This window comes from Caenorhabditis elegans, chromosome V, assembly GCF_000002985.6.
Source record: "Caenorhabditis elegans chromosome V".
Taxonomy (NCBI): Eukaryota; Metazoa; Nematoda; class Chromadorea; order Rhabditida; family Rhabditidae; genus Caenorhabditis; species Caenorhabditis elegans.
In genome coordinates, this window is record NC_003283.11 from 14457121 (window position 1) to 14484785 (window position 27665).

Here is a 27665-nt window from a genome sequence, read left to right on the forward strand (position 1 = left end):
AAAACTTCTAAAGTTTTTAAAAAAATTTGTTCCTCATAATGCTTAAAAATCTCATCGAAAGCAAAACTATAAACATTCTAGAAATTAAAAAAAAATGGCGATTCAAAACTTCGCGGCTGAACATTGCTGGGTCCTGTCACGAAACAGCTAGATTTGATGTGTGCGCCTTTAAAGAAGTAGTACGGTATGCAATGGTCTCGCAGCGATCGAGCAAGCTTACGCGGAGTTTTCAAATTTATTTTTGGGGTTTTTCACTTTTTTATCATTTTTTCGTTTCTTTCGAGTATCTGCATTAAACATCTTTGCAGTTAAAAATTGCAGAAAGTCAAACGGGTAAGAAAGGTAACAATCAGCATGGTGATAAGCATCGATGTACCGCTCAAAGCGTCGGAGGAAGCGACTGTGAAGTTCCTATTGTAATAAAAAGTATTTTATGCCGGATTAATAAATTTTTTCTTGCAGAGGAATAGTTTTTGGTTCTCACAAGAAACTCGGCTTGCAATCAAATCGTCGTGAGTGCTTCAGACACGATGTTCTTCAAGCAAGCAAGCTCATTCAGTGGATTCTCAGTAACGAGAGGAAAAACAGAAGATCTCTCTCCATTGCGTGTAATTTGGTGTACGGAAACACCATAGTTCTCAGTACTCAAGTTGCTCGACTTCTTCGTACGTTGCCAGTATTTAAATTATCACTTTAACAAATATTACAGAAGATGCAATTCGTGCTCGAGAGATCGTCGCATTCACTTCGTACCTCGCGGAAGAAGATGAGAGGAAACGAAAAACTCGTGAACAGATGGAAGGTGACAACTCTAAAACACCAAAGAAGAAGAGAAGAACGATGGTTGAGGAATTTCCTCTCACTCCTACCCCGATCGTAAGTCTAAATGTTTCAAAAATCAAAATTAAAATAAAATCTATTACAGAGTGTGGCTCTAAAACAAAACATTACAATGCCAGATGTTCTCAGTCTTCACAAGAACGACCAAATTAACGTTGAAGACGATTTGGCTGCACCAACAATGGAACAACTTGAAATGATGTACGGGATGTTGGAATCAGAAAATCGGAACACAGCGATTGATTTGTAAGTTCTCTCCTTATATTGTTTGCAATATATATAGAATATTTCAGAACATTCATCGATCGATATTCCTCCAACGATTGCCGTCAAAATGTTCATAATCTGAATTTGGAGACTGATTTTCAACGCCCATCTGATGACTTTATCCGGAGCCAGCTCATGACACCTACCAAATCTATTCCACAAGGTTGATGATTAAAAATGAATTGTAGAAATATTGTTTTTTATTTATAGAAGAGGAATTTCAACCAGCCACACACCTGAAGGAAATGCTTCTTTTCCGCCAACTCCCCATCACACTAGACGAAACTGAGAGAAGAAGAAGCATGGAAGAAGAAATGGAGGAAGCGAGGAACTCTGGAATCGTATGTATAATATTTAAAGTCTTTAAAAACCGAATGATCATTTTCAGAACACCGAGTTTATTCCGCCACAACAAATGGATGTTCCACGACTTGTCTCGGAAAACATGGATCTAGATGACGAAGTTTCGATTCCAATAAGAATTCCCAAAGTTCCTCTTAGTGCTACAAAGAAACAAACGTCTGAGAACGAAGGAGCAGAAGAAGGGATCAATTATAAAATTCCATTAGTATGCGATCAAGATGAGAAAACAATATTATTCCGCTTTTTTCTTTTCAGAGAGAAATGCATCACATAATGGAAGATTATTCCAGTCTTCACTTCAAAGACCCGGAGCCTCTATACCGAAAGACAAGCAAAGTGATGAATTTAAAAGAGCTGTTGAACCCAATTCCTTACTTCCTTCGAAAAGGTGAGCACTTTTAACCGTTTCTCAGAATCTTTAGACTTTATTGACGCTCCCTGTTTTTATTGTAACGTTTCAGGATGCAATACAGACATGTGGGATCTGTTCAAGGTGAAAACGAGGAAGTTTGATTCCACAATTGGCCACGATGTATCTGATACTGAAGAAGAGGACGAAGACGAGGAGACTGAGAGAAGAAATCGACTTAAAGCTGAACTTGAGCCCTTGGAGACCATCGACTTGTCACAGATGAAGTTCATGACGACTCCACTGAAGGATAAAAGTCCTATGTAAGCATTTTACATAATCACCAAGCTTAGAGCACATGAGTAATTTTCAGATTGACTCCAGTGCATCGACCGGAAGAAATTGAGTTTCGTGAAGAGCTCGAACTTCCACGGTTTGAACAATTTGAGCCGATGAATGTGAATCCGATTTCTCCAAAGTTTCAGTTTGGTTTTTTGAGATTTTGAATATGATTTTTATGTTACAGAATGGAAGAGCCGGCGCTATTTGAAGACAACTGGAACTCCAAACCGACGTGGTCAAATACAAGTTCTGAAAACATTGCGGATGCGCTCACCATCCGTGGGAATATTATTCGGTAGGCTGAATAATAAGGTTGCATTATTTGTTCAAGCGGTTATTTTCAGCCAGCTGGATGATAAAAGCCCCTTCGAGGTCACTCTGGATTCGATGATCCCGGTTGCTGCGACATCTCGACGAGAAGCTGCTCGGACATTCTATACAGTTCTTGGTAGATTAAATAGTTTATTACGTCATTTTCAATATTTTGCGTGTTTCAGAGCTCCTCAAAGAACGCAAGATTAAGGCCACTCAACGTGCTCCGTATGAAAATATCGATTTGCTGCTATCAACGGATGATAGTGAAGATATCGACGATCTGGCAATGGCTGATTTCTAACTGCACACTTTTTCCTTTTTCTGATGTCCTCTTTAGATCTGCTAGTTAATTACTATTATTGTATTTTAGAATTTTTATCTTAGTAGTGTAGCTGCATTTAGAATCATAATTATTTCTCCCACTTGTAAAATCTTTCTGTCCATTTTAATTTTTTTTCCCTTCGTGGCTCTCATGTTCAGTTTCCATCGTGTCTCATTCCTATTCCCAGTTTTTTTCTAGATAAAAACTCATTTCGTTCGAAAAACGTTGTTACAGGTAGCTTTAAAGGCGCACACTTTTTCAGTCGTGTCAAGATCATATACATAAGTCGTGAAGTAGTGTTTTTCACAATCTTTAATTGCAAAAGTGCTTAAGTAGCTAAAATCGCGAAAAAATACGAAAAATCGCCTAGAGTTGCCGTAAAGCAAGAAATTAATTATCTGCTTGTCCGAGAGGAGTACACACGCGGGGGCGCTCATTTGCGCGCGAAATTCAAATTAAATTTACGGCGAGATTTTTTTCGGCACTGAAGGCTCATAACTTCCGTTACATTTTTTTGACATATCGATTTGTCAGAGCATAGAGAATCTTCTAAAACACAGTCTCAAATTCGACTACATCACCTTTACATAAATTGAAAAAAAGAAAGTATTTTCCAAAAAGGTAACTTACGTTTGACCGTGGTTATCTCTTATCTTAAAAGGTCATCTTTGCTGACTATAAATATTTGAAATTCCATCAGACAAATCAGTTTACTCGATTTTGTTCCTTTTGAACAACAATACTCGATGCCCAAGTCAAATAGAAGAATCGTTCGTGCAAGGGATTCAAAAGGACGCTTCCTACCCGGAAAGAAGGCCAAGTCTGTTGCCAGCAAGTCTCGTTCGAGATCCAGAAGCCGCAGTGTTGTGAGCCGTAAGACGACCCGTACCAATTCGTTGACTCGTCGTCGTTCATCGACGAAAGCTCCTTCGTCTGCCCGTCAATCCAGATCTCGCTCAAGATCTCGCTCAAGATCTCGCTCCAAATCCCGCTCCACGTCTTCCCGCCGTTCCCGCTCTCGCTCAGCTCGTCGTGTCTCGTTCAAGCGTGGACGTCCTGCTTCGTTTGCTATGAAGAGTCCTGAAGAGAAGACGGCCGCAAAGAAGACGGCCGCAAAGATAATCCTTAGAGTAGATTAGCCACCTGGAATGAGATACAGAATGACTAACTGAACTAACTGACATATGACTAACTGAATAAACAGATTTTTATGAGCTCTTGTTTTGTGTTTTGCTTTTGAAATCCTTTATGGTTTCTTCAGAATTGTACAATTGTACATTTTGGTGCGTGCATGGAATGGCTTATCAGTCTTTTTCGCAAGACAGTAGAACCATTCTCTGTTCTTTGAAATTTGAGTGAAAGTTTATGACTGGCTTTTTAGGCTTACTGTTTGAAACCGCATAGTGATCTCAGATCAAATTGAATCTGGTTTTTAAGAGATTTTCCTAAAAATGAAAAGTTAAAAGTGGAGTAGCACCATTGGCTGGAGTTTTTAAACAACAACTCCTATGATGCCAAATGACCAAATATATCATAATAAAACGTTTCAAAAAAATTGGAAATGTTTTATTTACTGTCAAAAAGTGGCAATTAAATACTTGGTTTTTACTCATAATTTTGGAAGTCGACCAAAAAAATTCCTACGTTTTTCCTACATTTTTAAAACTTTAATTTCGCTTTAATTATTCGTATTAAAACATTGTAGGGGATGGGAACACGCGACATTGCTCTAGATTTCCTGAAAAGCTAATAGATTTCAAAAATTTGTCAAATTGCCAAAACTTTGACTGAAACTTAAAAACAAACCTAAAACTTTTCGAAGTATTCTATTATGATATTCGGTTGTATTGGATTATCATAAGTGTATTTACAAAATCAGACAAAATTCCCAATGGCGATACTGTCGTGAAATCATTTGCTCTCCATTCAAGGAACTTTTCAATTTTAAGTCCAGGAAAAAGCTGAACTGGTCCAAAAAATTTCAATGAGGATCTAAAATCTTAAGACTGCACAAAAATAATTGAACTATGTAATTATCTTTATTTGTTTACAAACTAGACTGCAATTTAAAAACTGTACTATTCAAAATATATACAAAAATGTTAAGATCAATGGAAAAATGCAACTATTGAGATTCTGGCATACACCTGAATTTGGAAAGAAATCCGAAAAAGTTGGTCTTTTTAGCTTCCACTTTTGGAACTTCAATCAAAAGTTTTCCGTCTTCTGATAAATTTGATGAAAGGTGTGTGACGTCAACATCTTCTGGCAAGACTATTGATTTTGAATATGTTTGGGTTGTAGAAATATTATCGTTTTCAATTTCTTGATGTTCAGCTTTTATCGACAATTTTCTTCCTTCTAAATTAATTTTCAGTTCTTCTGGTTTTACATCGGGGACGTTGAGATTCACAGAAAATTTCTCATGAGTATCGACAATCTGAAATTCAAATCTTGAATGTTTTCATTTGCACATTTCCATAGGATTGGTTTTCCAAATTTCTCGAATCTGACACTTCATTTCGCACAAAATATCAGAACTAGTGCTAGTTCCTGCCTGCGTTGTGCCTGATGCCTACCTTATGTCTGCCTCAAGTATGAATTCGATAATAATTTTGTGCGCAATTAAAATTTTGTCTTTTTTGGAGTATGTTGGGACACTGTACACAATTTTATTCGAAATTGATTTCGCGAACGCTAAAAAATAAAATCAAAACTAACCTCATTCCGACAATCTGACAAATCATCATTATTCTCTGAAATTGGTACATATTCTCGATCCAATCTCCCATTATCTCCAAATACCATTTCACCAAGAGTTCGCGGGTCGAAAAACGGGTTGACGGACATTTTTTGTTGTCAAAAACTCAAAAAGTGTGACTATTTATATAAGTGTTATTTGTTCAGAACCTTCTGTATGTATAAATGATGCTCGTGATTATTTACCAGAGAGCCCATGCGACAAGGCATCAAAGTTCTAGATAAAAAATGTTTTCCAAAGTAATAAACTCTTTGACAGTAGTTCAAAATGATGTAGACATGGAAACAGTACTGGAAATAATAATATTCTCAAAATGCCAGTTAAAAGGGAAATATCCGAAAGCTTTGCTATCTTGAATTGAAAATATGTTCCCAACTGTTAAAAGTAAACTTGAAATAGCATCAGTTGCCGAGCAAAATGGAAGATAGTAGTCACAGAGCACATTATATGAATTAGAACTTCCAAAAATTAGTTGCAGTGATTCAAAATCATTAATGTATATCTTTTTTTCAGGGCCGCGCGCACGCAGCCCCGATACGCAAAAATTAAGCTGTTGGCGAATCTCAACTCGAGACTGCCACATAGGTCAGCCCGCCCAAAAGTGCAATGGGTAGGCCTCACCATGGGGATTCCGCCTTCTTGATCGCGAAATAACCCCCAGCCAGGTAAGTTTATGAGACGGGGGGTGGAGGGAGTGGTGTGCTCGTGTGTTCCGACATTTTGCGGGTTCCGCTGCTCACCATGTTTAGCGTACGTGAACTCCAAATTTGAAAGATAAGAAAATGATGTTTAATTGCACATTTCTCTTTCTCGAACTTCAAAGCAGTTAAAAAAAAGTAAAAGAGTCTGTTTATTTACAATTTCGATTCTCAATTTGAGATCACAAAAAAGAAAAAAAATAAAAGTATTTATTCAATATGATGATGGTCCATGCTGGCTTCTTTGACTGGAACTGATCTTCCACAAACACCTTCCAATTTCGGTGCTTCAATACAAAGTTTTCCATCATTCGAAAGATTAGTTGCAACTGAAGTAATATCAACATCTTCTGGAAGAAGAATCATTCTTGAGAACGACTTTCTCGATGCACCATGTTCATTCTCCACGTCATGTTCTCCTTGAATTGACAGTTGTCTTCCTTCCAGATTGACTTTCAGCTCTTCTGGCTTGAAGTTGGAGACATTGAGATTTACAGCAAATTTATCATTGGAATTCATTATCTGAAAATAAAAATAGTTTGAAATTTCATTTTTCACCTCTTTTTAAAAGTTTTTCAGAAACATTGGTTGTTTACAAGATGAGGTTGCTTGATTCTTATTATCCAAATGCGAAAGTTGGCAATGTTTACTCTCGCCACGAACAAAAAATTTCACAATCGCACAAAAAGGTGTGCGCCTTTAAGAGTTACAGTAATCCGCTCCCGGTTTTTTGTAATGGTTTAGATTTTTAGTTAAAAAGCATCGAAAAAAAAACCATGAAAGTGGATTACTGTAGTTCATAAAAAAGCATACTTTTCTGATTTAGTTGAAATCTTAAATTCTAAGCGAAGAATAATAAACCAACCTCAGAATCATCGGTCATTGGGTTAAAAGTTCCAGAAATTGGCATAAGCCGGCGTTGCATTCCGCCCATATCTCTCATCATTTCACCGAGTTGAGAGTCTCGTTTTGGGTTGAAGAATGGGCTGACAGACATTTTTTTTTCGTTGAAAAAGTTGAGTAGACGATATAGAAATTTTGGGGTTGGTTTGTGAAAACCTGAAAATCTCGCCCTTTTTATACGAGACTTTGTGTTTTTGTTTTCCTTTTCTAGACTTCTCGAGTTATTTTCTGTTGTGTTGTTGTCGTCGACCAGAGAGCCAACTTCGATGCATCAAAAATCTAGAGAGTAAATATTTTGGTGAGACGCAGTTATTTTTTCGTCTAAGTCTCCGCTTGTAGGTCTGCTGGAGAATTCTAGAAGGCATCAGTGATCCATAATAGAGGATAAAGTAGACTCTCCTGAAACAAAATTAAAAAGATAAATCGAAAAGTAGATGACACCAGTTGCCGAGCAAAATAGAAGCTAGTAGATACAGGTCGTAGTGTCTGAAAGAGAATTTTCAATAATTAGATAGGTGAAAACTGAGATCTCATACCGTTTGAAAAAATTGTCCAATATTTTTTGAAAAAATTTATTATCTGGTCATTTTAGCGCCATAGAAATAATTTCATATTATATTCTTGGCAACTGGCCGTACTCCACCTTCAATCAAAATCGAATTGTCTCTATAGATACGTTTATTGTGTATATCAAAGTACAGTATTCATTTTATTTGTCAATACCAAAAAGAAACTTCCGGTGTAGCTTCGGTAATATAATTAGGTAATCGAAAATGCGATGCGAGACAAATTGGGATGCACAGAATTTTCCACATTACCAAAAACGACTCTAAAATATTTCTGGATATCAAATGAAAAAAAGAGGCAAATCACATCGTGAATATTACACTTCAAGTACGACAATTGAATTATCAAAGGTGTAGTTACAACATCAGCTAACGACATTGATAGCATTGAAGTCGATGCACAATTGTATTCTAAATTTGATAGAAAATATGGAAGCGTGACCTGAAAGCAAAAATTCAAAAACCAATGATGTAGGTGCAAAACTGACCAACTTGAAGAACATAACTAGACAACTCTGGAAAAAAACGTACTCATGTAGATAAATGTGTTGCTGAGAATGTTGGTGACTATTTTTTCGCGTAACAATCATAACAGGAATGTAAATTAATGGAGTGAGCAAAGGAAGTACAATGTTCAGAAAAAGTAGTAATATCTGAAAAGATGGAACCAAAGTTTATGGGGGCTGTTTTTGGAAAAGTCTGCGGAATGTGGGTTTGCCTTCAACCGAGTTTTACAAAAGTAAAATATGTTTTTTAGAAGATTATGTGAAAACTGAATATCATCATATGCAACTAGATTACTTGCATATAAGTTTTGTCATTCAATAGTCAGCGCTTTGAAACTGTTTCTTATTAATTTTCAGGTGTCAAACTCAAGAATCTAGTCCAGAGCAAAATCTCAAAATTGCTGAAAATAGCATTATAACTAAGCACTGAAGAGTAAATCTTCAAAACAATTTTCCAAAATCAAATTTACGAAAGAAGGAGTACCGTACAAAACCGCTCAAACTATGTTCAAATGTATGCCACACTGTATGTTCTACAACTTTGTTTTTGAGTATAATTTGATTTCTTGCCTGTCCGCAATGAGTTGTCAAGACAAGATTTGTAAAGCTATTCCCATTTGAAAACTTATGTTTTTAGAAAAACGAGACCAAATTCATTAAATACAAACCTCCAATTTTAAATAGTTTTAAATTTTTGGAACCACTTTTTTTTTAATTGACCATCCGTTTCAATTCTATAGCAATTTTGATAAATCACCCTGGGTTTGGATATGGAGTATGACAGCTGAAAATTCTTAAGAATCCGTTTCAAAATAGGGGTCACCATCAAATGGCATAGACATCATAAGTATGAAAATCCTCTGGGCACCCCGAATTAGTTCTCACGACCATCAGAGTTTCTATTATTCCAAATTTATTTTCTTCACAATTTTTCTTTTCGGAAATGTGACATTTTTTCAAAAAGTATTGCTATAATAATAACTAGTTGCACAACCAAGAAAAACGCTCCAAGAATCGACCCTTCCCCGCAATGATTAAATTTGTAAAAATATCTTACCATGTAATAGGATAAAAGCGATTGCAGATTATTTTCACTAAAATATTGGATGCTGTTGAGATAACACAAAAAAAGAAGTAGAAAATCTTTCGATATCAGAACCACATTCAATTTTTTAACCAGGTTGAGTAAAAAGATCTGAGAATTTGAAAATTTGAGTGTTAATAGGTATTTGATAGAATTAGCAATTGCCAATAAAAACAATAGGATATGAATTATCTGTTGTATAACGTGAAAAATGTATGACTCAACAAAAATTAACGAAAATGATATGATAACACTAGTTTTGCTGAAATTTATTTTTGTTAGGACTAGACATGATATATGCGCTTCCCACTCACGTCCCCCACCTGCAAAATGGATCGTAATCGCGCGCCATCGCTTACTTCCCAGGAAACATTCCTTTTGAAAAGTGACATTTTCCGGTGTAAGAACTTCCTTATTTTTGAGTTTACTTTTCGTTTTCTCATGGATAATATCTCCTGGGAAGAAAACGAATTCATTTTGCAGGAAAATAGTTGACCTACTAGTGGGGGGGGGGGGGGGGGCGTGATAAATCAGCTTACTATGCTTGCGAATCCCTGACTATCAAATAAAGCACAATAAAGTATAATATGAATGTAGAAAATAAAAAATACGAAAATAAGACCATTTTGTAAAAAAACTGAACAATGGGAAAATCCTGCAATACTATAAGGTGTTCATAGTCTTGAAGGTGGAGTAACTAAATTTTTATACATTAAATTATTTCAAGCGTACAATGACTTCAAAGAACAACAAATTCGTTTTTACAGAACAACAGTAATCCTACAATACTCCTACAGTAAACATTTTGGACCAAAAACAGCAACGAACATAAAAAAAATGCTATAAATACAACAAAAAAAAAAACAAGAATAAAAACGACCACAATAGTACCGAAAGTTTGGCAAAAAAAGATTATCCTGAAATGTCATAAATTTCCTCAAATCTTTTGGAATTTAAAATTTGGGTTTTGAAACAAATTTGCATGAGAGCGTGTGACAGTCTGAGTTAGATAAAACACTTGATCTATCCGCCGAATTTTTCTCGGGAAAACTTGAATTTCCCGCTAAACAAAATGTTTCGAAATTTTTGAGACTTTTCAGAAATTTCCATTTATCTTTCAAAAAAAAAAGTGGAATATGAATTTCCCGCCAGTTTTTTTTTGTAAAAATATTATCAATTTTTGGTCTTGAAGAAGAAGAATATGCCTTGCCCTAATAGCATTATAAATATCATCGCTTTGAACTAGAAAATAACATCTATTTGCAATTGTCTCAAGATTTTAAGCCAAAACCAGCGATTGAAAGTTTGCTGTGTAATTAGAAGTGCCTTGTATTAAGAAACCATAAGACCATGAGAATGCCAGCTTTATGGCGCGAAAGTATCGGGAAAAATGAAGGTTTCGTTATTGAAAAACACGCGTAAACGCAGTCGGGGGTACGGTAGACAAATTGCGTATTTACAGGTACCGCTTCTCGGGCCGTGTCTAGAGCGGTAGGCATTCTCACGACCTGATGACTTCTTCATTTGCAGTCAATTTTTTAAATGGTGTTTGCTGAAATGGTTTTTTTCCAATGACATAGATAAAAGCGAAATTTCAAATACTTTCCTTGCGAGTTCCCTTTTTCTAGTTCGCTAATACATTTTCAAATTTCGTACTACAACGTACTTTTTCTTTGTGCCAGTTCAAATTATGCACGTAGAAATAAAAAGGAATAATTAGGCAAGATATGAAGAAAAAAACTTCCAATAAAAATCCAGATGAGTAAGATAGTAAATCTGGAATATAAGTTAAGTCAAGAGTTGTATTCATGGTTAAATCTTTGGAGCTGGTTAATGTTGAAGTTGAACTAGAGCCAAGGTCGCAGAAACTGAACAGGTGAAATAATTGAAAGCGTGTCTTTTTAATTGAAATTGCTGACACTCGGAGCCGTCAGAACTCGAAACAGGGTCTCTAAGCGGCAAAACAGCATATTGAACTAAAAAAAATACTGTGGAAAATTCCATTCCTTACCAATGATTATACTAGTTCAGTAGCTGGAGCAACAGGCTTATCATTTGAAAAATTAAATGATCTTATATGAAATAGAACTTCCTAAAATTAGTTGAACTATCTGTAATGTATATCGATATTTTTTAGGGCCGCGCGCACGCAGCCCCGATACGCAAAAATTAAGCTGTTGGCGAATCTCAACTCGAGACTGCCACACAGGTCAGCCCGCCCAAAAGTGCAATGGGTAGGCCTCACCATGGGGATTCCGCCTTCTTGATCGCGAAATAACCCCCAGCCAGGTAAGTTTATGAGTTGGCGGGTGGTGAGAGTGATGTACTGGTCTGTCCCGACATCTTGTGGTTTTCGCATCTCTCCATGCTTAGCGTGCAGGAGACGGAGTAACAGATGGAGAAGGAGTAGAAGAGACGGAGGCAACGAGACAGGGAAACACTATTTTAGGGAATTCAAGTTCGGCTTAACTTAAAAGTTCAACAGAGTATGCGATGACGATTTTTTCGGAAATAAAGAAGTTGATAAACTTTTCACTGTTTCAGAACCATACCGGAAAATTAAAAGAGCCAACTGAGTTCGTCTGAAAAAACAAGATTCTTGTAGACGTTCAGCATTTGATAAAATGATTTTTTGGTTCGGAAATTCTATTAGAAAAATGAATTATAAAATTGCATCCCACTCTGAAATGTCTACTGTTTGACTTCCTAACATAAATTAATCAAACATTTACATAAAACTTGCGATAATCAGTTAAAAGTTGGAGTTGGCTCACTGATAAAGATTCATTTGCACTGTGACTCCTATGATTCTTCTCCCCATTTTCCTGCTTTTCAGCATTATTGGACTTTCAGGTAGGCGCCTTAATCTATGCTTGTCTCGCGCCTGCCTCCTACCTTCAGCTTAAATAAGCACGAACATTTGAACGTTCATATGTACATAACTTTCAAATTAATTTAAGTTAGTAAATTATTATAGTAATGCAGAACAGAGGAGCTTAGGCAGAGGCTCTAAAAATCAAATAAAAACAAATTTCCAGCTGCAAGTGAATGTCCGTCGGGATGGATCTTCAATCCAAGTACAACAGAATGTTATTACTTTTCAACAAAACTCTACACATTCGATGAATCCGTTCAGTTCTGTAGCTCAATCGGTGGAAAATCTGTATCAATTGATACTTATGCTGAAAGAGATGCACTTGTTGCAATGACAAATACAACAATGTTACAGCCATGGCTCGGAAGTAGAAGAAATACAACTAATAACCAATTTTATAATATTGATCATAGCTATTTTTATTCCTTTATGTGGACTAAAAGTGAGTTAATAGATTCCAAATACCTCTGGTTTAAGCTTAGAACTAAAAAAGTCTCGGAAAATGCCTTTTAAAGAAAGTTTACAGTATTCTTTAGAACTTTGCCATATTTTTATAACGAGGTGTAAATGAGCTGGGAGTGAGCAGCGGAGTACGAGATGATAGTATTACAAAGGTCCAAGTGCAACAGAAAATTGCTCAGTTATTCGTGTGACCTACATAATTTGAAATACTGGAGCTTTAGAAAAAACATATGTTTTTCCAAAACTCTCTATTTTCAGACGAGCCAAGTGTAAACGGTGATTGCGTGACTTTCAAAGGAGCAACTCCATTTGGACTACAAGTCACACAGTGCTACCAATTCCAGCCAGCGTTTTGCAAACAGACTCCTGCACTGTGAGTTATGGTTTGATAAACTGTTGTAATTGAGTGTTTGGTAAACAATCTCGGCTACAATACAAAATCTAATGCACAAAAACATTAGCGTATGATTTCGGGTGGAATGTCTAAGTTAATTAGAAAATTTTTGTCTTGAAACTGATAGCAGGCATATCAGTAGATTTCCTTACAAAATATTATTTCACGAGAGCAATATCTTCAGCTGCAATGGCGGAGTTTTCGGTGGTTCAGACAAGTGGACAGGAACTATTCAATCTCCAGGATATCCAGTACAGTACTACAATAATCTCAATTGCAATTACCTTATCATTTGTAAAAAATCCTCTGCACTTTTTTTTTGATAATTTTTCAGAACATTTCAGCCCCGAACAATACGTTCATCACAATTCTATTCTCCCCATTTTTGGTTGAAGAATGGTATGATCTCGTGGATGTTTTTGATGGTAACTCGACAAATTATGTTGACCATATTGGACAGTAAGCTGAGCTATGTAACCATCCATCATTCAATAAATATTTTCAGAGTATCTTCATACAATTTGGCTCGGGGATTTGAATCGTCTACAAACATGATGACTGTTCGATTCAAGACAAATTACGATATTACCGATAAAGGATGGTTGGCCACGTGGAAAGCAAAGAAGGATATGCCAGTTATAAGTCAAAGTGGATCAAATGGGACAATGGTTTCACCCAACTATCCATTAACCTATGATTCATACGATGAACAAGTCTATCAAATAAGTGTTGCCTGGGGAATGCAGGTCAATTTAACAATTGATGTATTTCGAACGGAGAACAAATATGATTATTTAAATATTTATAACAGCACCACACAGTCGAATAGTACTCTTGTAACAACGTAAGTTCTGACGATAGTATAAAAGTCTCAGCTGTGCTCATTAATTACATTTTTACTCAAAAAAGCATGAATATTAGTGTTTAAAAACTATAGATGTATATCTCTTGAAAAGACAATAGTGTTGTGTATTCGAAGGCGAGACGAGGAGGAGAAGACGAGTAGTTTATTACATTACTAAACTAAGGAATAAAATAAGTTAGTTCATAGAGTTCACGTTGTACGATCTTCTTAGCCACGTCGTGGGTCAATACACGTTGATACCCAACATCTCCCCTCTTTGATGACAAATATTCCACGAATGACTTCTTCCAGAAGAATTTAACAAATTCTGGTACAAGGGGGCGATCCTCATATTTCATGTCAGTGGCTTGCATCTTTGAGGCTTCCTACGGACCACACGAGTGCGACCGTTCCTCCATCCGGATCTTGCCAGTTCATCTATACGGTACCTCAGTTGTTCACACTTGATGTTCCTCCAACCTTCTCCTAAGACTATAAGGTGCCTGAAAACCTTTTTGGCAAACTCATCTCAATCTCTTTTGCCAATCCTTTGCACATGGTACCTCAGTTGTTCACACTTAATGTTCCTCCAACCTTCTCCACACAGGTGCAACGCGTCCAATTCCGGTCGGAACACGTAGGCGGCTTCCCTCTTCCGAGAATTGAGGATCCCGATTCCTTCTTCTTTTTCTCGACTTCCCAGAAGTCGCTCCTGTCCTCCTTGACTCCATCTGCCGAGCGCACACCATGTGCCTCTCCAATGTTATGTACCGAAGGACCAACAAGGAGAGAAGACGAGTAGTTTATTACATTACTAAACTAAGGAATAAAATAAGTTAGTTCATAGAGTTCACGTTGTACGATCTTCTTAGCCACGTCGTGGGTCAATACACGTTGATACCCAACAAATAGTCTTTCAGTTTTTAAAATCAAAGGCGAATTCTGAACTAATTGAACTTTTTCCGACCAAGTGTTAACTAAAGGAATTGCGGAATTGCTATCAATGTTTGGAAATAGTAAATTTTATTGCTCCTTATCAAGTTTATCTGCTTTTCAGCACTTTGAAATTTTGAAAGAAATAATACAATAGAACTGAGAAAAAGCAAACTTCAGAATCTACTTTCTCGTTAAAATTGTTTAAATATACCAATCAATATTCCAATTATTCAGATTATCCGGACAATCCGTAGCTCCATTCAACTACATTTCTCCAAGAAGCTACATGTCAATGAAATTTGTATCTGATGGATCACTTCAATACACCGGATGGCACGCATTTTGGAGCATTTGCTAATTGAAATTATTTAGAACCAAATTCAATCTTCCAACTTGATCTTAATACCACCAGTGATCAGTTACATTTGTAGTCTGAAAATGTGCTCTAGAAATTAACACTGACGCAAACAGTGTGCATGTAATAAATATCTAATTTGTCTCTGAACTATAGTTGTTGGCGGAATATAGCAATTAAAAAGTCGTAAATTGATATAGTTGATTTTGTCGACAGTAGCAACGATAAAGAAGTCAGTCAGGCGTAATGATCTGTGCTGTACTGACCGCATTGCTCTTTGCCGCAAATATTCAAGGTATGTTTCTTGTTTTGTGTCACTGTAGATTGGTTAAAGCAGAAAAAATTATTAGCTGAGCCTAACCTAGAATTTCAGATTTTTAAACCTTGCATTCCCAATTCCTCCTGTTTATAAAAGAAAAATTGTATTTTTTTGAAACTTTGTCAACTACTGTAGTTTTTATTGCGTCTAGGACAATGCTTAACGTAGGTAGGCATGTTATTAGGTTCAGGTTCCTGCCTACGATCAGTTTTGAATTTTGGTGCGAACATCTCCATTTTGTATTTGCAATTGCAATTTTATATATCCTAGCATAGCTGGGCACGGCATCTGAAACTAAAACAATTTTGAAGTTGTCACTGCTGATGTCAACCACTGCCCAAGTGGATGGACCTTCTCTACCAACACATCCTACTGTTATATTCAATCTGCCCAATACCTCTCCTACAGTGAAGCTTCAAACTACTGTCAATCAATTGGTGGTACTCAAGTATTCATCTTCACACTTCGAGAACTCACCTGGCTTACTGACTTCACATCATCCTCGTTTGCACAGCCATGGCTAGCAACTACCAGAAATATCACAACTGACAAGTGGTACAACTCGGATGGAACGACACCTGCTGCTACATATTGGACATCAGGAGAGCCAGGCGTGAATGGAGATTGTGCAACATTCAAAGGAGCAGGTGCCAGTGGACTTAAAGCAACACAATGCTACAGTATCCAGCCAGCATTATGCAGACAAATGCCAGCATTGTGTCCTAGTCAAACATCCTATGGAGGTCAATACACTGGATCAGGAACTATCACTTCGCCAGGTTATCCGAATCAATATTATAACAATTTGGATTGTGTGTACACAATTTTATCACCTAATAATACTTACATTACAATGCAATTCTCCCCATATATGGTTGAAGAATATTTTGATTGGATTGATTTGTTTGATGGTCCGAATACAACATATCCGTTTCTTGGAACGTAAGTTACTTGGGGAAAATTCCTGGCAACTTCCTATTCAAAATTTAGCATTTTTTAGCTGCATTTAACTGCTCCAAAACTTAGATTCAGTCAAACATTAGGTTTCTTTCACATTTAGTTTACCTTCCTTCTATAAAGCATCAAACTTTATTTGCAGCAACAAAATATCTGCGCAGTATTTTATATTATTTTTGAAGTTTTTATTCCAGAACTGACGATTGGTGGTCTCTCCGTTTCAACTTTGAAAGTTCCAGTAACGCTGTCAGTTTTATATTCCATACTGATAGTATTGTGACTGACAAAGGATGGCTTTTGACTTGGAGTGCAAAGTGAGTTCAGTTCCATGTGATACATTCATTTTATTTGAAAAATGTACAGAACAAAAACTCCACCAATTAGCCAATCTGGTCAAAATGGATCCTTCACATCACCTAATTATCCGAACAATTATGACCCGTACACTGAGCAAATTTATTATGTGAATGCTCCAACTGGATTCCAAGTCAACTTGACAATACCTGATTTTGTGACAGAGGCGAATTATGATGTGCTGGAAATTTATAATACATCTACTGTAATTTCGTCGGGGCTTGTTGCAAAGTTAGTTTTTTTCTTTAACTAAACAAAAATATGCTTTCCCGATTGAGATTTTAATCACTTTTCCAGTTTATCCGGCTCAGCAGTGGCACCGTATTCTTGGCTTTCTCCGTCCAACTATGTAACAATGCGTTTTAGATCAGATGGAGTTGTTCAGAAACAAGGATTCTCAATTGTCTGGTTCATTCAATAATAAATAGTTTTTTCCTCTTTTACTTGACTATTCTTTTTATCTTTCAATTTTGAAAGTTGGCTGGCACAAAGTCGTAAATTTCCCTATCGTAGTTGATAGACTGCAAAGTCATAAATTCAGTGTCTCTTTACAAAGTGCTGCTGCTCGCCGGTAGCAGTTTTGGAAATGATCATTGCCGTATTGACCGGATTGCTTTTTGCATCAGTGTTTCAAGGTGAGTGGATAATTTTCGAAATTCTTTGAAGGCCGAGTTTTGGTTATAAAGTAAATCTAAGAATTGTTCTGTTTAGATGTTATTTCCATATTTTCAGATATTTGAAAAATCCATTCAGAGATTAAGCCAAAAATTGTATGAACCGGTTAATAATTTCGCAACTAAAAACGATGTTCGTTTTCATTATATTTAAATTTATGAATTTAGACTTCACTAAGAATTTGGGTGTTAATTTGCAGTTAAACATGACTGAGCACGCCTTATCAGCCTATAGTTTATTGACTTCGTGTTGAGTTCTAGGGCACAGTACCTACAGTTTTCAATACATTGACAGTTTTGTAAAGCTATAAGCTGGCACGATTGCTTGCTAGAAAATAAACGGAATTTCGTGTTATCATTTGGCCGAATAAATATGCCATTGGAAAAATAATTTTTCCAGCTGAGCGATTCTTAAATTTGGAACAGCGACAAAAACCGTTCTACTTTCAGATGTAAAGTTACAGATTAAAAAAAAACTATTCGGTTAAAAATCTGTTTCCACAGGCACCTATGCTGACACCAATCACTGCCCTCTTGGATGGACCTTCTCCACCAATACTTCTTACTGTTACACCAAATCGGCACAATACTTTTCTTTTTCTGAAGCAGCAAACTATTGTCAATCAATCGGAGGCACTCAGGTTTTTATAATCTCAAGTACAGAACTCTCGTGGCTCACCGACTTCACGTCTTCTTCTCTTGCTCAACCATGGGTGGCTACTACCAGAAATACCACCAACAATAAATGGTACAACACTGACGGATCAAGCCCATACTCTTTTTTCTGGACAACTGGAGAACCAAGTCTGAACGGTGATTGTGCAACGTTCAAGGGTACCGGAAAAGCCGGGCTCAAAGCAGTTCCATGCTATAGTATCCAACCGGCCGTGTGTAAGCAGATGCCAGCTTTGTGCCCAACTCAGACATCCTATGGAGGACTCTATACACGATCAGGAACTATCACTTCGCCAGGATATCCAACTCAGTATTATAACAATTTGAACTGTTTGTACTCAATTAAATCACCTAACAATACTTACATTACAATGGAGTTTTCTCCATACTTGGTTCAAAGCTATTTTGACTACATTAATGTTTATGATGGTCCGAACTCAACTTCTACATACCTCGGAACGTATGTTTAAAGTTTTCTGCTTAGTTCATTTCAACTTGATTTCAGAACTGATGACGGTTGGGACGACTACTGGTGGGACAGTCGTCGTGACTTTGAAAGTTCAAACAACTCAATCAGTTTTGTATTCCGCACTGATAGCAGTGTCACTAATAAAGGATGGCAACTAACTTGGAGTGCCAAGTGAGTTTTGTGATCTTATCAAATGAACAATCTTTGATTTGATTTATCTAAACTTTTATATTTATAGACCAAACACGCCACCAATCAAGCAATCTGGACAAAGTGGAAACTTCACATCACCCAATTATCCGTTGAACTATGATCCGTACTCAGAGCAATTGTATTACATTACCGCGCCAACTGGATTCCAAATTAATGTAACGATTCCGGATTTTGCAACGGAAAAAACCTACGACGTTTTGGAAATTTATAACGCGTCTTACGCCAGCAATTATAGACTGGTGGCAAAGTAAGTTGCAGAAATGTGTACTTATTCTAGTTGATAAGAAAAATAAAGCATATTCTAGTTATAAATACATGTCTCATATGAAAGCTCATATCTAGATGTTCATAGATTATCTTCGAAAAAGTTTCAACCGCGAAACTCAACTTCTACTAACTGAAATTTCAATTTGAAATTTCTTTGAACTGTTTTTAGGATGGCTGTGAAAATTTTTGTATTATAAATTTATGAATTTGAGAGACATTTGAGATTATTAAGAGACAGAAAAACAATTTGAAAGTTATTTGTGGTGAAAATTCGAAACAGCTCCCAAAATATTTGCCAAGCCGTAAACACTTTCCAAATTCTTAAAACTCCTTCCTTCGATTATTTAAATTTAATATTTCTGAAATGTTGAAATAAACATATTATTTTTCCTGGGGAACTATTGAAAAAAAAAGGAATTTTTTCAGTTTATCGGGAACAGCTGTTGCTCCATGGTCATGGGTATCTCCAACCAACTATGTCACCATGAAGTTCAAATCCGATTCAGCTTTTCAAATGAAAGGATTTTCCATTGTCTGGTTCATTCAATAAACTTTTCTTTTTTTACTTTGCCCCGATACATATCATTTGCACATCAAATTAACGTGGCAGAGCACGAGGTCGTAAATTCTTCCACTGCCATAATTTTTGCTTGAAATAGGGGGTTTTGCGATAAAGATGTGAGTGATAGGAAGTCAGTCGGTTCAACATGTTGGCTACCTTGTTGACCAGCTTTTTGTTTTTTGTCTCGACATTTTCAGGTAAGAACCAATGGCCAAAAAACCAAATTAATTAGTTCAGTTCATATAACAGTCTATGTGAATGGACTTGCAGATTGTTTTAAAATGGATAACTTTTTTTTCTAAATATGCGGTTGAAATTCTGAATAATGTGACTTATAATAAAAATAGAAGAAAATAATTTAACGAATAGATTACTATTGTATTAAAGTTTAAACCTTCTTTGATGCTTTTTTTAAGGTTAGCTACTTGGCTGGAATTTTTAAACAATTTTGTTTTATAAATGCAAATTGGAAATAGTTGCAATATTTCGGCGAATTACAGTATTATGCCAAATATCTGCGAAAGATAAATCTTTAAAATTACTCACAGAAATATGTCTACGTGAAATTAAAATCAATTCTTTTAGATGTCACTGCTGACAACAGCCTATGCCCGTCTGGTTGGTCATTTTCCAATGAGACTTCTTACTGTTACATAGTATCTGATCGATACATGCCTTTCTCCGAAACAAGCAGTTATTGTCAATCTCTTGGCGGAACTCAAGTATTCATCTCACTCTCATACGAGTTTACTTTCATGAAAACTTTTACTCAAGGACTATTTGCTCAACCATGGCTATCCATAACCAGAGATCCCACTGACAACAAATGGTATAATCCAGATGGAACCACACCATTTATTTCATGGTGGAGCACGGGTGAGCCAAGTCTTAATGGTGATTGTGCAACTTTCAAGTCAACGGATCCACAAGGAATGAAAGCAACACCATGCTGGAGTATCCAACCTGCCATGTGCAAGCAAATGCCTGCAATTTGTCCGGATCCAAAGAAGATTTATGGAGGCCAATACACTAGATCTGGAAATATCACATCTCCAGGATATCCCGTGCAATATTACAATAACTTGGACTGCTTGTACACTATTACTTGTAAGTGGTGTAGAACGAAAAATTCTTGACAATAATTAATTTCAGCTCCAAACAAAACGTATATCACTCTCACATTCAATCCATATCTAGTGGAAGGTTATGTGGATTATGTTCTGATTTATGATGGCCCAGACACTACTTATCCAAGCCTTGGAAGGTAAGAATCGATAGTTAAGAAGTTTTATCAGGACCAGGTGGACGGCCAGCTAATTTTTGGCTGATTGGGCTAAGACACTTTGCTTATTTGTGGGTTAATTTCGTTAGTATTGCCAATATAATTTACATGTTAGTAAAAACTACCATTCAAATAAAAAAAGCATTAAAAAATCACGATTTTATTTTCCAAAATAATTGTTTCAGCATAATCAGCCGAGCGTTAAACCTCGGTTAACGGCTAACGGCTAACTCTATGCAAATCTTAGCCGACCACCCCTGGCCCACGAAACTAACATATAACGTTTCAGTACTAGCTCAGCATTAAAGTTGGAATATGAAAGCACGAACAATTCAGTAACTTTGAAGTTTCATACAGATAGATCGATCACTAACAAAGGATGGCTTTTGAAATGGAATGCAAAGTAAAAACCCTCCTAACACCCTCACAACAATTCGATATTCAGATCAAACACACCTCCAGTTATCCAAAGTGGAAATGGCGGAAACTTTACATCACCTAATTATCCAAATGACTATGATTCCTATACAGAGCAAATGTTCTACTTAACAGTTGCTGATGGATTCCAAGTGAATGTTACAATTGATGATTTCCTAACAGAGAACAGATTTGATGTTCTAGAAGTTTATGATAATTATACAATTCCAGGAGTCAATATGATTGCAAAGTTTGTTATGGGAAAGTTCAATTAAATTTTATAGAATTGTTTTCAGCTTAACCGGTGATTCAATTGCTCCATGGAATTGGCTCTCTCAATCCAGCCATGTCACAATGAGATTCCGAACCGATGGTTCCGTACAGAAAAGAGGATTCCATGGATATTGGACTATTCAATAGTTTTCAACAATTTTCTTGAAATTTTATTTTATGAAATTAGGTCGAACTTTGTTCTGTATATCATTCAAAAATAAAAATTTGACTTACATACATATGCTGAAAATTATTGGAAAGAAACTCAACTCAAAAGTATTTTATACAAATTCAAACTCACTGTTTGTTGAAAAAATATACATTTTCAGTAGAGATTCTGTCTAAATTTTTGATAAAATGTTGGTCTTTTCATTGCTATCTTTACAGATTGTTGTTGCACGAAACTAGAATGAAATGTGGCAAACTAAGATCACAAGGTCGTAAATTAAACTATCGCCATAAATATTTTATAGTTATCTGATAAAAGAATCAGTGATAAAGATTGTTAGTTGGCCTGAAATGCTTGCTGCCGTGCTGACGAGCATCCTAGTTTTTGGATCTTCAGTTAGAAGTAAGAAACTAAAATTTTTGTTTCTTTGGCAAATCAGAACCGTTCAACTCTATTGAATTTTGCAATTTACAGATGTATCTGGTGACAAAAGCCTATGCCCAGACGGATGGCTATTGTCAAATGAGACCTCGTATTGTTACCTGACATCAGATAGGTATATGACTTTTGCTGAAGCCGATGGTTATTGTCAATCCCTCGGAGGATCACAGGCATTTATGATGAATTCGTATGAATTTACGTTTATGAAAAGCTACACGCAAGGAATGTTTGCCCAACCATGGCTGGGAGTTACCAGAAATTTGACAAATAACAAATGGTACAATAATGACGGAACTACACCTTATTCATCCTGGTGGATAGCTGGAGAACCAAGTCTCAATGGAGACTGTGTATCTTTCAAATCAACTGATAAACAAGGAATTCGAGCTACCCAATGCTGGAGTATCCAACCTGTGATTTGCAAACAAATGCCTGCATTGTGTCCAGATCCAAATAAGAAATACGGAGGTTTACACACGAGAACTGGTAATATTACATCTCCAGGATATCCCGTGCAATATTATAATAACTTGGACTGCTTCTATAGCATAACTTGTGAGTTGGTATTTAATTTTTTAAATAGTTTGAGAGAATATTTCAGCTCCAAACAATACTTACATCACTCTTCAATTAGACCCATATCTGGTGGAAAATGCTATTGACTACTTGACAATTTATGACGGACCAAATGCAACCTACAAAAGTTTGGGAAAGTAAGCTTTTAAAAACTGTATCATCGAATAACTAGCAGCGGTAGCAGTGAGACAATCAGCTCAAACTTTGAGTTTTCGTGGTTATTGTTGGTAGATCGGATGCGTGAATTAGTCGGGTCTACTCCACATGTTGGCATTCCCTAGAGCCGCGGCCCATCATACTAGTTGCTAAAAACCTGAGCACGTAACTACAGTACGTTGTTCGAAAAATTCTATGTGGACAACGATTGACAACAACAACACACGATTTCAGAGTATCCGTTGAAAAATGAAAAAAAAAACAAAAAAAACTTTTTTTTCTCGATTCTTTATTTCCTATCAAAAAGTATCATTTCTTTTCATCTGCCTGCTCGGCAATCTTCTTCAACTGATCCGGAGTCATGTCCTGGCAGTTTTCATATCCATTCTCATCCTGCAAAACATGTATTTAAAATTTATTCCCAAGCTCCTCAAAAAGGCACAAAATGCCTGCCATATCTACAACCTACCTCTCCATCCTTCTTGTCTTTCTTGGACTTGCTCGATTTCTTCGATTTCGCCGACTTCTTCGATTTTTCCTTTGGCTTCTCCTCTTTCTTGGGCTTCTCTGGAGGCGGAGCTTCTTCCTTTTTCGGCGCCGCTGGTCCAGGTGTGGCGAGCTTTGTCGGGTCGACCGGTGCTAACGAAGAAGCAGCTCCGGCTTCGGTGGCTGTTCCAGGGCCGGTTTGCATACTCTTTTTGCTCATTTCCTTGCTATTTGATGCTTTTTTCTTTCCGCATGAGGTGATGGCCATAACCGCGAGAAGAATAAAAACATTGCAAAATTGGAGGAGTTGGACAACAAATTGGCACGACGAAGAGACATCGAACTGAAAGAAAATATATATTTTTTTGCAGGAAACATGACAGAAAAGGGGGAGAATTCGGCTGCCAATTTTCGGCGTTTTGCGAATATTTTTTTTATCCACTTTAATCCAATTGATCTTTAAGTTGCGAATTTCTGGAGAGCATCTAAAATGTGCAGTCGACATCGATCACGGCTCGCGATCAGCTCACACATGAATGTCTCGTTATATCCGTCCCTCAAGTGGAACACTTTCAAAAAATGTTGTCAATTTGTTAGACCTAGTGGCCGCGGAAAAAAAAATTCTGCCACAATCTCAGAGATCCCCTCGCCAACTTACCTTCATACTGAAATCGTGTTCAATTGAGCAAAACGCTATTTGAGCCTCTCGATTAGCTGGTGAGTTTGGGAATGAACGAAAATCGATTAATTTTTGTTTTTTGATTTACTCGACGTGAGAATTTTAAATTTTGAAAAGGGGGGGGGGGGGGACAAGTTCACGAAAATAAAATGGGATTTTCACCAATTAGAGTTTTGTTATGGCTTCCACGATTGTACACTAGACCGACAAGCCGACAATTTTCCGCTGCGAACAACTCCTGTACCACTGGCAAAAACCTGACACAGTTTCACAACAATTGTTTAATTGATTTTCACATGTCAAACTTGATTTATGGTTGTTCACTTTAAATTTTTCATGTGATAAGACGGGCACAAAACTAAAATTTATTTCAGGGCAACTTCATCTTCTAAACTCACTTTTGAAAGCACCAGCAACTCAGTATCTCTGGTATTCCATACAGATAAGACTGTTACTAAAAAAGGATGGCTTCTGAACTGGAATGCAAAGTAGGAAAAGTCCACAACCCTTTAATTTTTTAATATCGATTTAAGGGCCTATACGCCAAATGTAAACCAAAGTGGAAATGGCGGAAACTTTACATCACCTAATTATCCAAATGACTATGATTCCTATACAGAGCAAATGTATTATTTCTCAGTTGCTGATGGATTCCAAGTGAACGTTACAATTGATGATTTCCTAACAGAGAACAGATTTGATGTTCTAGAAGTTTATGATAATTACACAATTCCTGGAGTCAATATGATTGCAAAGTTTGCTTTCGAAAAGTTCAAATAAAAAACTAGAATTGTTTTCAGCTTAACCGGTGATTCAATTGCTCCATGGAATTGGCTCTCTCAATCCAGCCACGTTACAATGAGATTCCGAACCGATGGAACTAACCAGAAAAGAGGATTTCATGGATATTGGACGATTCAATAAAAATAAATATTTATAATCTTACGTGATTTTGAAATTTTGCAAATGTAAATAATTTTTATTCACGGTCGACCACTATTTTTCGTTTTAAAATTTATTTCTTAACAATGAAGATTTTGAAAGTAGCAACGGTGTTGGTTGTTTCCGGAGTCACACTTTACGTCGTTTATCGATGTTACAAATATGGAACAGTGTTTGGAAAGATAGTTGAGCAGGAGGAGCAAGAAGAAAATGAAAATAAGCAGAGAAATGAGGAAGGCACTGAAACAACTACTTCATGCTCGGCGAGCCCATCTTCAAGGACAAATAAGAGGAAAAGTTAGTTTGACAGGTTTTGAAACTTATCGGAGATATTTTTTGAATGCGCTTCAAATGAATTCAGAACTCAGAATTCAGAATTGTACAAATGTGTGCAGAAACACTTGTGCGGAAAATTATAATTTAAAAACTCAAAATTTATTTTAAACAAAAACAATTTTTCAGAGAAGCGTCACCGTCGCCGTGCCCCTGCTCCCACCGCCATCCACGATTCAAGCACAGACTCCTCGTCGGTTATTAAAAATTAGAAACCGCAAACAATTTCCGGTCGTTTTTTGAATAAATGTGTCATCGTTTTCTTTTCTGCAATGAATGCTTGAATATTAGAAATCAATACTTTTTCCCTTTCCTCCTACACATTCAGCACAACAAAACGTTTTTGAAGTACAAATACGACGCTCCTCTTCACTGATAAGCATACAAAAACCTCCGATACATTTTTGATCAGCATTATTTTTTCAGTGTCACCTCACTATGACTCACTTTTCGTTTGAATACTATTTTTTGAAGCCATTTGTTTCAATTTGAGTTTTTCACTTCCCAAAAGTTAAAATTTTTCAATAAAACTTTTTCATTTCTTTCGCACAACCTGCTCCTTTTTCATATTTAAATTTAACATTATTTTTAAAAAATTCAAAAACATTTTCAGATGACTCGTTTCATTTTGTTTCTCGTTTTCCCTTCACTGATCACATGTGCATTTTCTGGTTATACTCCCTACACATATCCCGATTCAATGACACAATCGGAACTCTGCGGGCAGACGAAACCATCATTCTTCTGTGATCCTAATAACATAATAGAAAGGAAAATAAAGATGATCAACGAAACAGTAGAGAGTGATGATGATAATTTTATGGAAAAAGAGCTACTGTATATTCGTGGTGAGACCAATTGCTCATGCACTCAACAGTCGCTATGCTCTCCGTCACCCAGAGGTTACACAGTTTCAATTGCAGTAGTGGAGAAGATGCATTTAGACCACAATGAGACGTGAGTATTTAATACTGCATGCTTTTCAAAGATTTTTCTAAACGCTGAAGCGTAAGGCGTTTTCCGAGTGATTCTAAAAATGCATATTTTTTCCAGAAAAAAAATTGTTAAAAATCTCATCAGAAAATTTCTATTCGAAAAAATAGGTTTAAAAAAAATATATCTTAAAAACAAATATACTCAATATTGATCTACGTTCCAGGTCACGCGAGCTGATCCTCCAAGCTGCAAAGATCTTTGCAGACGTGATCCGAGATCGTCAGAACCGGGGTCAATGCGACGATGACATTCTCATTTTCTTGTCTACCCGGGATCAAGTTGTCTATTCTTCAATTGGTTCAGCAATTCGAATCGATGATTCTATAATTCGAAGCATATCTGAACAAGGAGAGATTTTCTTCAAGAAAATGCAATATCGAGAGGGTCTGGAGTGGATGACGAAACAATATAAACATGTGTTAAAGGAAGAAAGGATTGAGAAACGTTAGTTGATTTCAAAAATTTCGTTTTTAATGATACATATTTAAAAACCACTACTAATAGTAAATCAATTTATTTTCAGTATGGAACTGGCCTCTTCCAGAGTGGGTAATTCTTGCACTAGCAGGTCTTGTACTTGTTGTCCTTGCAACTTTAATCTGCTCAATCATCTACATGTGCATTCGATTATGCCGAAAAGATCGTCGTGACGAGTATTCAATGGTTGATCATTAATTAAACTGTATTTAATTCTTCATTTATTTACTTCTTTTTGCATTATTTTCCTGATCTTAATTGTATGGGTAATTTTACATTAATATTTGTATAATTTTAAATTTAAAATGAAAGTCATCTCGCACTCTTTCTGCCTTCTTCCTCTTCATCTTCAATTTGCAATTTCAGACAAGAATCCGACATTGATCTGTTGAGAAGTAGAATTGGAGTCTGCCGTGAGGATTCCATACGAGCTCCTTCGATGCGTGCAGTTGTGGCGCTACTTGTGGGAAGTTCCATTGAGTTATGAGTTGTCGCTGGAAATTAATGCAATCTATTTAAAAATCCCAAAAAAATATTTATACTTACAATTAGTTGTAGCCGGTGTCATGTCATACTTGGGCGGTGAGTATGACTTGATCGAGTCTTCATACGTCGGTGGCTGATGCCGATGCTGATGTTGATGATGGTGAAGTGACATAAGAGCATTTGGATCAAGCACATATCCTGAAAGTTACACACTTGTTTCGGAAGTTTTTAAATATGAGACTTTTTCTTTTAAACAAAAACTAGAGCTAGATCACCAACA

At 36.5% G+C, this 27665-nt stretch overlaps 14 protein-coding genes and 5 non-coding genes across 20 annotated transcripts; 11 read left to right on the forward strand and 8 right to left on the reverse strand.

The window, feature by feature from the left end:
* Window positions 1–301: 301 nt before the first annotated feature.
* On the forward strand, window positions 302–3021 carry coh-3 (Rad21/Rec8-like protein C-terminal eukaryotic domain-containing protein). The gene is made up of 13 exons (NM_074182.3): window positions 302–416; window positions 463–665; window positions 710–876; window positions 926–1086; window positions 1134–1270; window positions 1318–1448; window positions 1496–1675; window positions 1726–1858; window positions 1932–2142; window positions 2193–2297; window positions 2346–2456; window positions 2506–2609; window positions 2659–3021. The coding sequence occupies exons 1-13, from the start codon at window positions 355–357 to the stop codon at window positions 2775–2777; spliced, it is 1824 nt and encodes a 607-aa protein (NP_506583.2). The 5' UTR covers window positions 302–354; the 3' UTR covers window positions 2778–3021.
* A 523-nt stretch (window positions 3022–3544) lies between these two features.
* Window positions 3545–3937, forward strand: F08H9.2 (SPerm CHromatin enriched; the record flags this gene model as incomplete). The annotated part of the gene is made up of 1 exon (NM_074183.6): window positions 3545–3937. One exon carries the CDS (start codon window positions 3545–3547, stop codon window positions 3935–3937), a length of 393 nt encoding a protein of 130 aa, NP_506584.1.
* Window positions 3938–4826: 889 nt separating this feature from the next.
* hsp-16.20 (SHSP domain-containing protein) lies at window positions 4827–6218 on the reverse strand. The gene is made up of 2 exons (NM_074184.4): window positions 5520–6218; window positions 4827–5238 (listed from the first exon to the last, which is right to left on the reverse strand). Exons 1-2 carry the CDS (start codon window positions 5646–5648, stop codon window positions 4924–4926), a joined length of 444 nt encoding a protein of 147 aa, NP_506585.1. The 5' UTR covers window positions 5649–6218; the 3' UTR covers window positions 4827–4923.
* On the forward strand, window positions 6066–6237 carry F08H9.14. The gene has a single exon (NR_069962.1). It is a non-coding gene; the product is annotated as an Unclassified non-coding RNA F08H9.14 (non-coding RNA).
* Window positions 6068–6232, reverse strand: F08H9.10. Its single transcript, NR_000608.1, has one exon. It is a non-coding gene; the product is annotated as a small nuclear RNA F08H9.10 (small nuclear RNA).
* Window positions 6238–6399: 162 nt separating the features above from the next.
* On the reverse strand, window positions 6400–7308 carry hsp-16.21 (SHSP domain-containing protein; the record flags this gene model as incomplete). 2 transcript variants are annotated; one of them, NM_074185.5, is made up of 2 exons in its annotated part: window positions 6400–6779; window positions 7123–7308. In NM_074185.5, 2 exons carry the CDS (start codon window positions 7252–7254, stop codon window positions 6468–6470), a joined length of 444 nt encoding a protein of 147 aa, NP_506586.1. The 2 variants fall into 2 exon arrangements, with proteins under 2 accessions (NP_506586.1, NP_001294695.1); NM_001307766.1 differs by lacking the exon at window positions 7123–7308 and having other exon boundaries at window positions 6468–6776.
* srz-97 (Serpentine Receptor, class Z) lies at window positions 6727–11126 on the reverse strand (the record flags this gene model as incomplete). The annotated part of the gene is made up of 8 exons (NM_001028603.3): window positions 6727–6779; window positions 7127–7646; window positions 7697–7989; window positions 8034–8168; window positions 8215–8379; window positions 9290–9578; window positions 9856–9971; window positions 10983–11126. The coding sequence occupies 6 exons, from the start codon at window positions 11124–11126 to the stop codon at window positions 7975–7977; spliced, it is 864 nt and encodes a 287-aa protein (NP_001023774.2). The 3' UTR covers window positions 6727–6779; window positions 7127–7646; window positions 7697–7974.
* Window positions 11127–11448: 322 nt separating this feature from the next.
* On the reverse strand, window positions 11449–11613 carry F08H9.11. The gene has a single exon (NR_000609.1). It is a non-coding gene; the product is annotated as a small nuclear RNA F08H9.11 (small nuclear RNA).
* Window positions 11452–11626, forward strand: F08H9.13. The gene has a single exon (NR_069963.1). It is a non-coding gene; the product is annotated as an Unclassified non-coding RNA F08H9.13 (non-coding RNA).
* A 444-nt stretch (window positions 11627–12070) lies between these two features.
* Window positions 12071–15328, forward strand: clec-57 (C-type LECtin). The gene is made up of 7 exons (NM_074186.9): window positions 12071–12169; window positions 12355–12633; window positions 12912–13026; window positions 13232–13341; window positions 13392–13506; window positions 13553–13891; window positions 15062–15328. Exons 1-7 carry the CDS (start codon window positions 12121–12123, stop codon window positions 15183–15185), a joined length of 1131 nt encoding a protein of 376 aa, NP_506587.2. The 5' UTR covers window positions 12071–12120; the 3' UTR covers window positions 15186–15328.
* Window positions 14039–14671, reverse strand: F08H9.15. Its single transcript, NR_131700.1, has one exon. It is a non-coding gene; the product is annotated as an Unclassified non-coding RNA F08H9.15 (non-coding RNA).
* An 80-nt stretch (window positions 15329–15408) lies between the features above and the next one.
* Window positions 15409–17254, forward strand: clec-227 (C-type LECtin). Its single transcript, NM_074187.6, has 5 exons — window positions 15409–15477; window positions 15813–16443; window positions 16653–16772; window positions 16822–17043; window positions 17110–17254. The coding sequence occupies exons 1-5, from the start codon at window positions 15429–15431 to the stop codon at window positions 17231–17233; spliced, it is 1146 nt and encodes a 381-aa protein (NP_506588.2). The 5' UTR covers window positions 15409–15428; the 3' UTR covers window positions 17234–17254.
* A 24-nt stretch (window positions 17255–17278) lies between these two features.
* On the forward strand, window positions 17279–19674 carry clec-56 (C-type LECtin). The gene is made up of 5 exons (NM_074188.6): window positions 17279–17447; window positions 17991–18621; window positions 18667–18801; window positions 18869–19090; window positions 19537–19674. The coding sequence occupies exons 1-5, from the start codon at window positions 17399–17401 to the stop codon at window positions 19658–19660; spliced, it is 1161 nt and encodes a 386-aa protein (NP_506589.2). The 5' UTR covers window positions 17279–17398; the 3' UTR covers window positions 19661–19674.
* A 108-nt stretch (window positions 19675–19782) lies between these two features.
* Window positions 19783–21883, forward strand: clec-54 (CUB domain-containing protein). Its single transcript, NM_074189.7, has 6 exons — window positions 19783–19869; window positions 20258–20779; window positions 20825–20936; window positions 21244–21357; window positions 21400–21621; window positions 21668–21883. Exons 1-6 carry the CDS (start codon window positions 19818–19820, stop codon window positions 21789–21791), a joined length of 1146 nt encoding a protein of 381 aa, NP_506590.2. The 5' UTR covers window positions 19783–19817; the 3' UTR covers window positions 21792–21883.
* A 275-nt stretch (window positions 21884–22158) lies between these two features.
* On the forward strand, window positions 22159–25197 carry clec-55 (C-type LECtin). The gene is made up of 6 exons (NM_074190.3): window positions 22159–22215; window positions 22288–22809; window positions 22856–22967; window positions 24526–24639; window positions 24685–24906; window positions 24952–25197. Exons 1-6 carry the CDS (start codon window positions 22164–22166, stop codon window positions 25073–25075), a joined length of 1146 nt encoding a protein of 381 aa, NP_506591.1. The 5' UTR covers window positions 22159–22163; the 3' UTR covers window positions 25076–25197.
* Window positions 23263–24381, reverse strand: R02D5.7 (uncharacterized protein). The gene is made up of 3 exons (NM_001392656.1): window positions 24131–24381; window positions 23456–23815; window positions 23263–23379 (listed from the first exon to the last, which is right to left on the reverse strand). Exons 1-3 carry the CDS (start codon window positions 24134–24136, stop codon window positions 23296–23298), a joined length of 450 nt encoding a protein of 149 aa, NP_001379160.1. The 5' UTR covers window positions 24137–24381; the 3' UTR covers window positions 23263–23295.
* On the forward strand, window positions 25167–25719 carry R02D5.10 (Protein ORF59). The gene is made up of 2 exons (NM_001269659.2): window positions 25167–25390; window positions 25556–25719. The coding sequence occupies exons 1-2, from the start codon at window positions 25180–25182 to the stop codon at window positions 25636–25638; spliced, it is 294 nt and encodes a 97-aa protein (NP_001256588.1). The 5' UTR covers window positions 25167–25179; the 3' UTR covers window positions 25639–25719.
* A 320-nt stretch (window positions 25720–26039) lies between these two features.
* R02D5.3 (Ground-like domain-containing protein) lies at window positions 26040–27221 on the forward strand (the record flags this gene model as incomplete). Its single annotated transcript, NM_074192.6, has 3 exons — window positions 26040–26383; window positions 26586–26866; window positions 26946–27221. 3 exons carry the CDS (start codon window positions 26040–26042, stop codon window positions 27095–27097), a joined length of 777 nt encoding a protein of 258 aa, NP_506593.2. The 3' UTR covers window positions 27098–27221.
* Window positions 27098–27562, reverse strand: R02D5.4 (Ovule protein). The gene is made up of 2 exons (NM_074193.4): window positions 27446–27562; window positions 27098–27393 (listed from the first exon to the last, which is right to left on the reverse strand). The coding sequence occupies exons 1-2, from the start codon at window positions 27555–27557 to the stop codon at window positions 27212–27214; spliced, it is 294 nt and encodes a 97-aa protein (NP_506594.1). The 5' UTR covers window positions 27558–27562; the 3' UTR covers window positions 27098–27211.
* Between the last annotated feature and the right edge of the window lie 103 nt (window positions 27563–27665).

Bases quoted from the DNA above. Each gene is read 5' to 3' on its own strand.
- coh-3 (NM_074182.3), top strand. From the start codon at position 355: ATGGTGATAAGCATCGATGTACCGCTCAAAGCGTCGGAGGAAGCGACT. The intron at 2,298-2,345 runs GTTTCAGTTTGG...TTTATGTTACAG, and splicing joins GTGAATCCGATTTCTCCAAA to AATGGAAGAGCCGGCGCTAT. The intron at 2,610-2,658 runs GTAGATTAAATA...TGCGTGTTTCAG, and splicing joins GACATTCTATACAGTTCTTG to AGCTCCTCAAAGAACGCAAG.
- hsp-16.20 (NM_074184.4), bottom strand. From the start codon at position 5,648: ATGTCCGTCAACCCGTTTTTCGACCCGCGAACTCTTGGTGAAATGGTA. The intron at 5,239-5,519 runs GTTAGTTTTGAT...TTTGAATTTCAG, and splicing joins TGTCAGATTGTCGGAATGAG to ATTGTCGATACTCATGAGAA.
- clec-57 (NM_074186.9), top strand. From the start codon at position 12,121: ATGATTCTTCTCCCCATTTTCCTGCTTTTCAGCATTATTGGACTTTCA. The intron at 13,027-13,231 runs GTGAGTTATGGT...CAATATCTTCAG, and splicing joins TGCAAACAGACTCCTGCACT to CTGCAATGGCGGAGTTTTCG. The intron at 13,342-13,391 runs GTAAAAAATCCT...AGAACATTTCAG, and splicing joins TTGCAATTACCTTATCATTT to CCCCGAACAATACGTTCATC.
- clec-227 (NM_074187.6), top strand. From the start codon at position 15,429: ATGATCTGTGCTGTACTGACCGCATTGCTCTTTGCCGCAAATATTCAA. The intron at 16,444-16,652 runs GTAAGTTACTTG...TTTTTATTCCAG, and splicing joins ACATATCCGTTTCTTGGAAC to AACTGACGATTGGTGGTCTC. The intron at 16,773-16,821 runs GTGAGTTCAGTT...AAAAATGTACAG, and splicing joins CTTTTGACTTGGAGTGCAAA to AACAAAAACTCCACCAATTA.
- clec-56 (NM_074188.6), top strand. From the start codon at position 17,399: ATGATCATTGCCGTATTGACCGGATTGCTTTTTGCATCAGTGTTTCAA. The intron at 17,448-17,990 runs GTGAGTGGATAA...CTGTTTCCACAG, and splicing joins TTTTGCATCAGTGTTTCAAG to GCACCTATGCTGACACCAAT. The intron at 18,802-18,868 runs GTGAGTTTTGTG...TTATATTTATAG, and splicing joins CAACTAACTTGGAGTGCCAA to ACCAAACACGCCACCAATCA.
- clec-54 (NM_074189.7), top strand. From the start codon at position 19,818: ATGTTGGCTACCTTGTTGACCAGCTTTTTGTTTTTTGTCTCGACATTT. The intron at 19,870-20,257 runs GTAAGAACCAAT...CAATTCTTTTAG, and splicing joins TTTTGTCTCGACATTTTCAG to ATGTCACTGCTGACAACAGC. The intron at 21,622-21,667 runs GTTTGTTATGGG...AATTGTTTTCAG, and splicing joins GGAGTCAATATGATTGCAAA to CTTAACCGGTGATTCAATTG.
- clec-55 (NM_074190.3), top strand. From the start codon at position 22,164: ATGCTTGCTGCCGTGCTGACGAGCATCCTAGTTTTTGGATCTTCAGTT. The intron at 22,968-24,525 runs GTAAGCTTTTAA...AATTTATTTCAG, and splicing joins ACCTACAAAAGTTTGGGAAA to GGCAACTTCATCTTCTAAAC. The intron at 24,640-24,684 runs GTAGGAAAAGTC...TATCGATTTAAG, and splicing joins CTTCTGAACTGGAATGCAAA to GGCCTATACGCCAAATGTAA.
- R02D5.7 (NM_001392656.1), bottom strand. The intron at 23,380-23,455 runs GTAGGTTGTAGA...CATGTTTTGCAG, and splicing joins AAGACAAGAAGGATGGAGAG to GATGAGAATGGATATGAAAA.
- R02D5.10 (NM_001269659.2), top strand. From the start codon at position 25,180: ATGAAGATTTTGAAAGTAGCAACGGTGTTGGTTGTTTCCGGAGTCACA. The intron at 25,391-25,555 runs GTTAGTTTGACA...ACAATTTTTCAG, and splicing joins AAGGACAAATAAGAGGAAAA to AGAAGCGTCACCGTCGCCGT.
- R02D5.4 (NM_074193.4), bottom strand. From the start codon at position 27,557: ATGTCACTTCACCATCATCAACATCAGCATCGGCATCAGCCACCGACG. The intron at 27,394-27,445 runs GTAAGTATAAAT...ATTAATTTCCAG, and splicing joins GACACCGGCTACAACTAATT to CGACAACTCATAACTCAATG.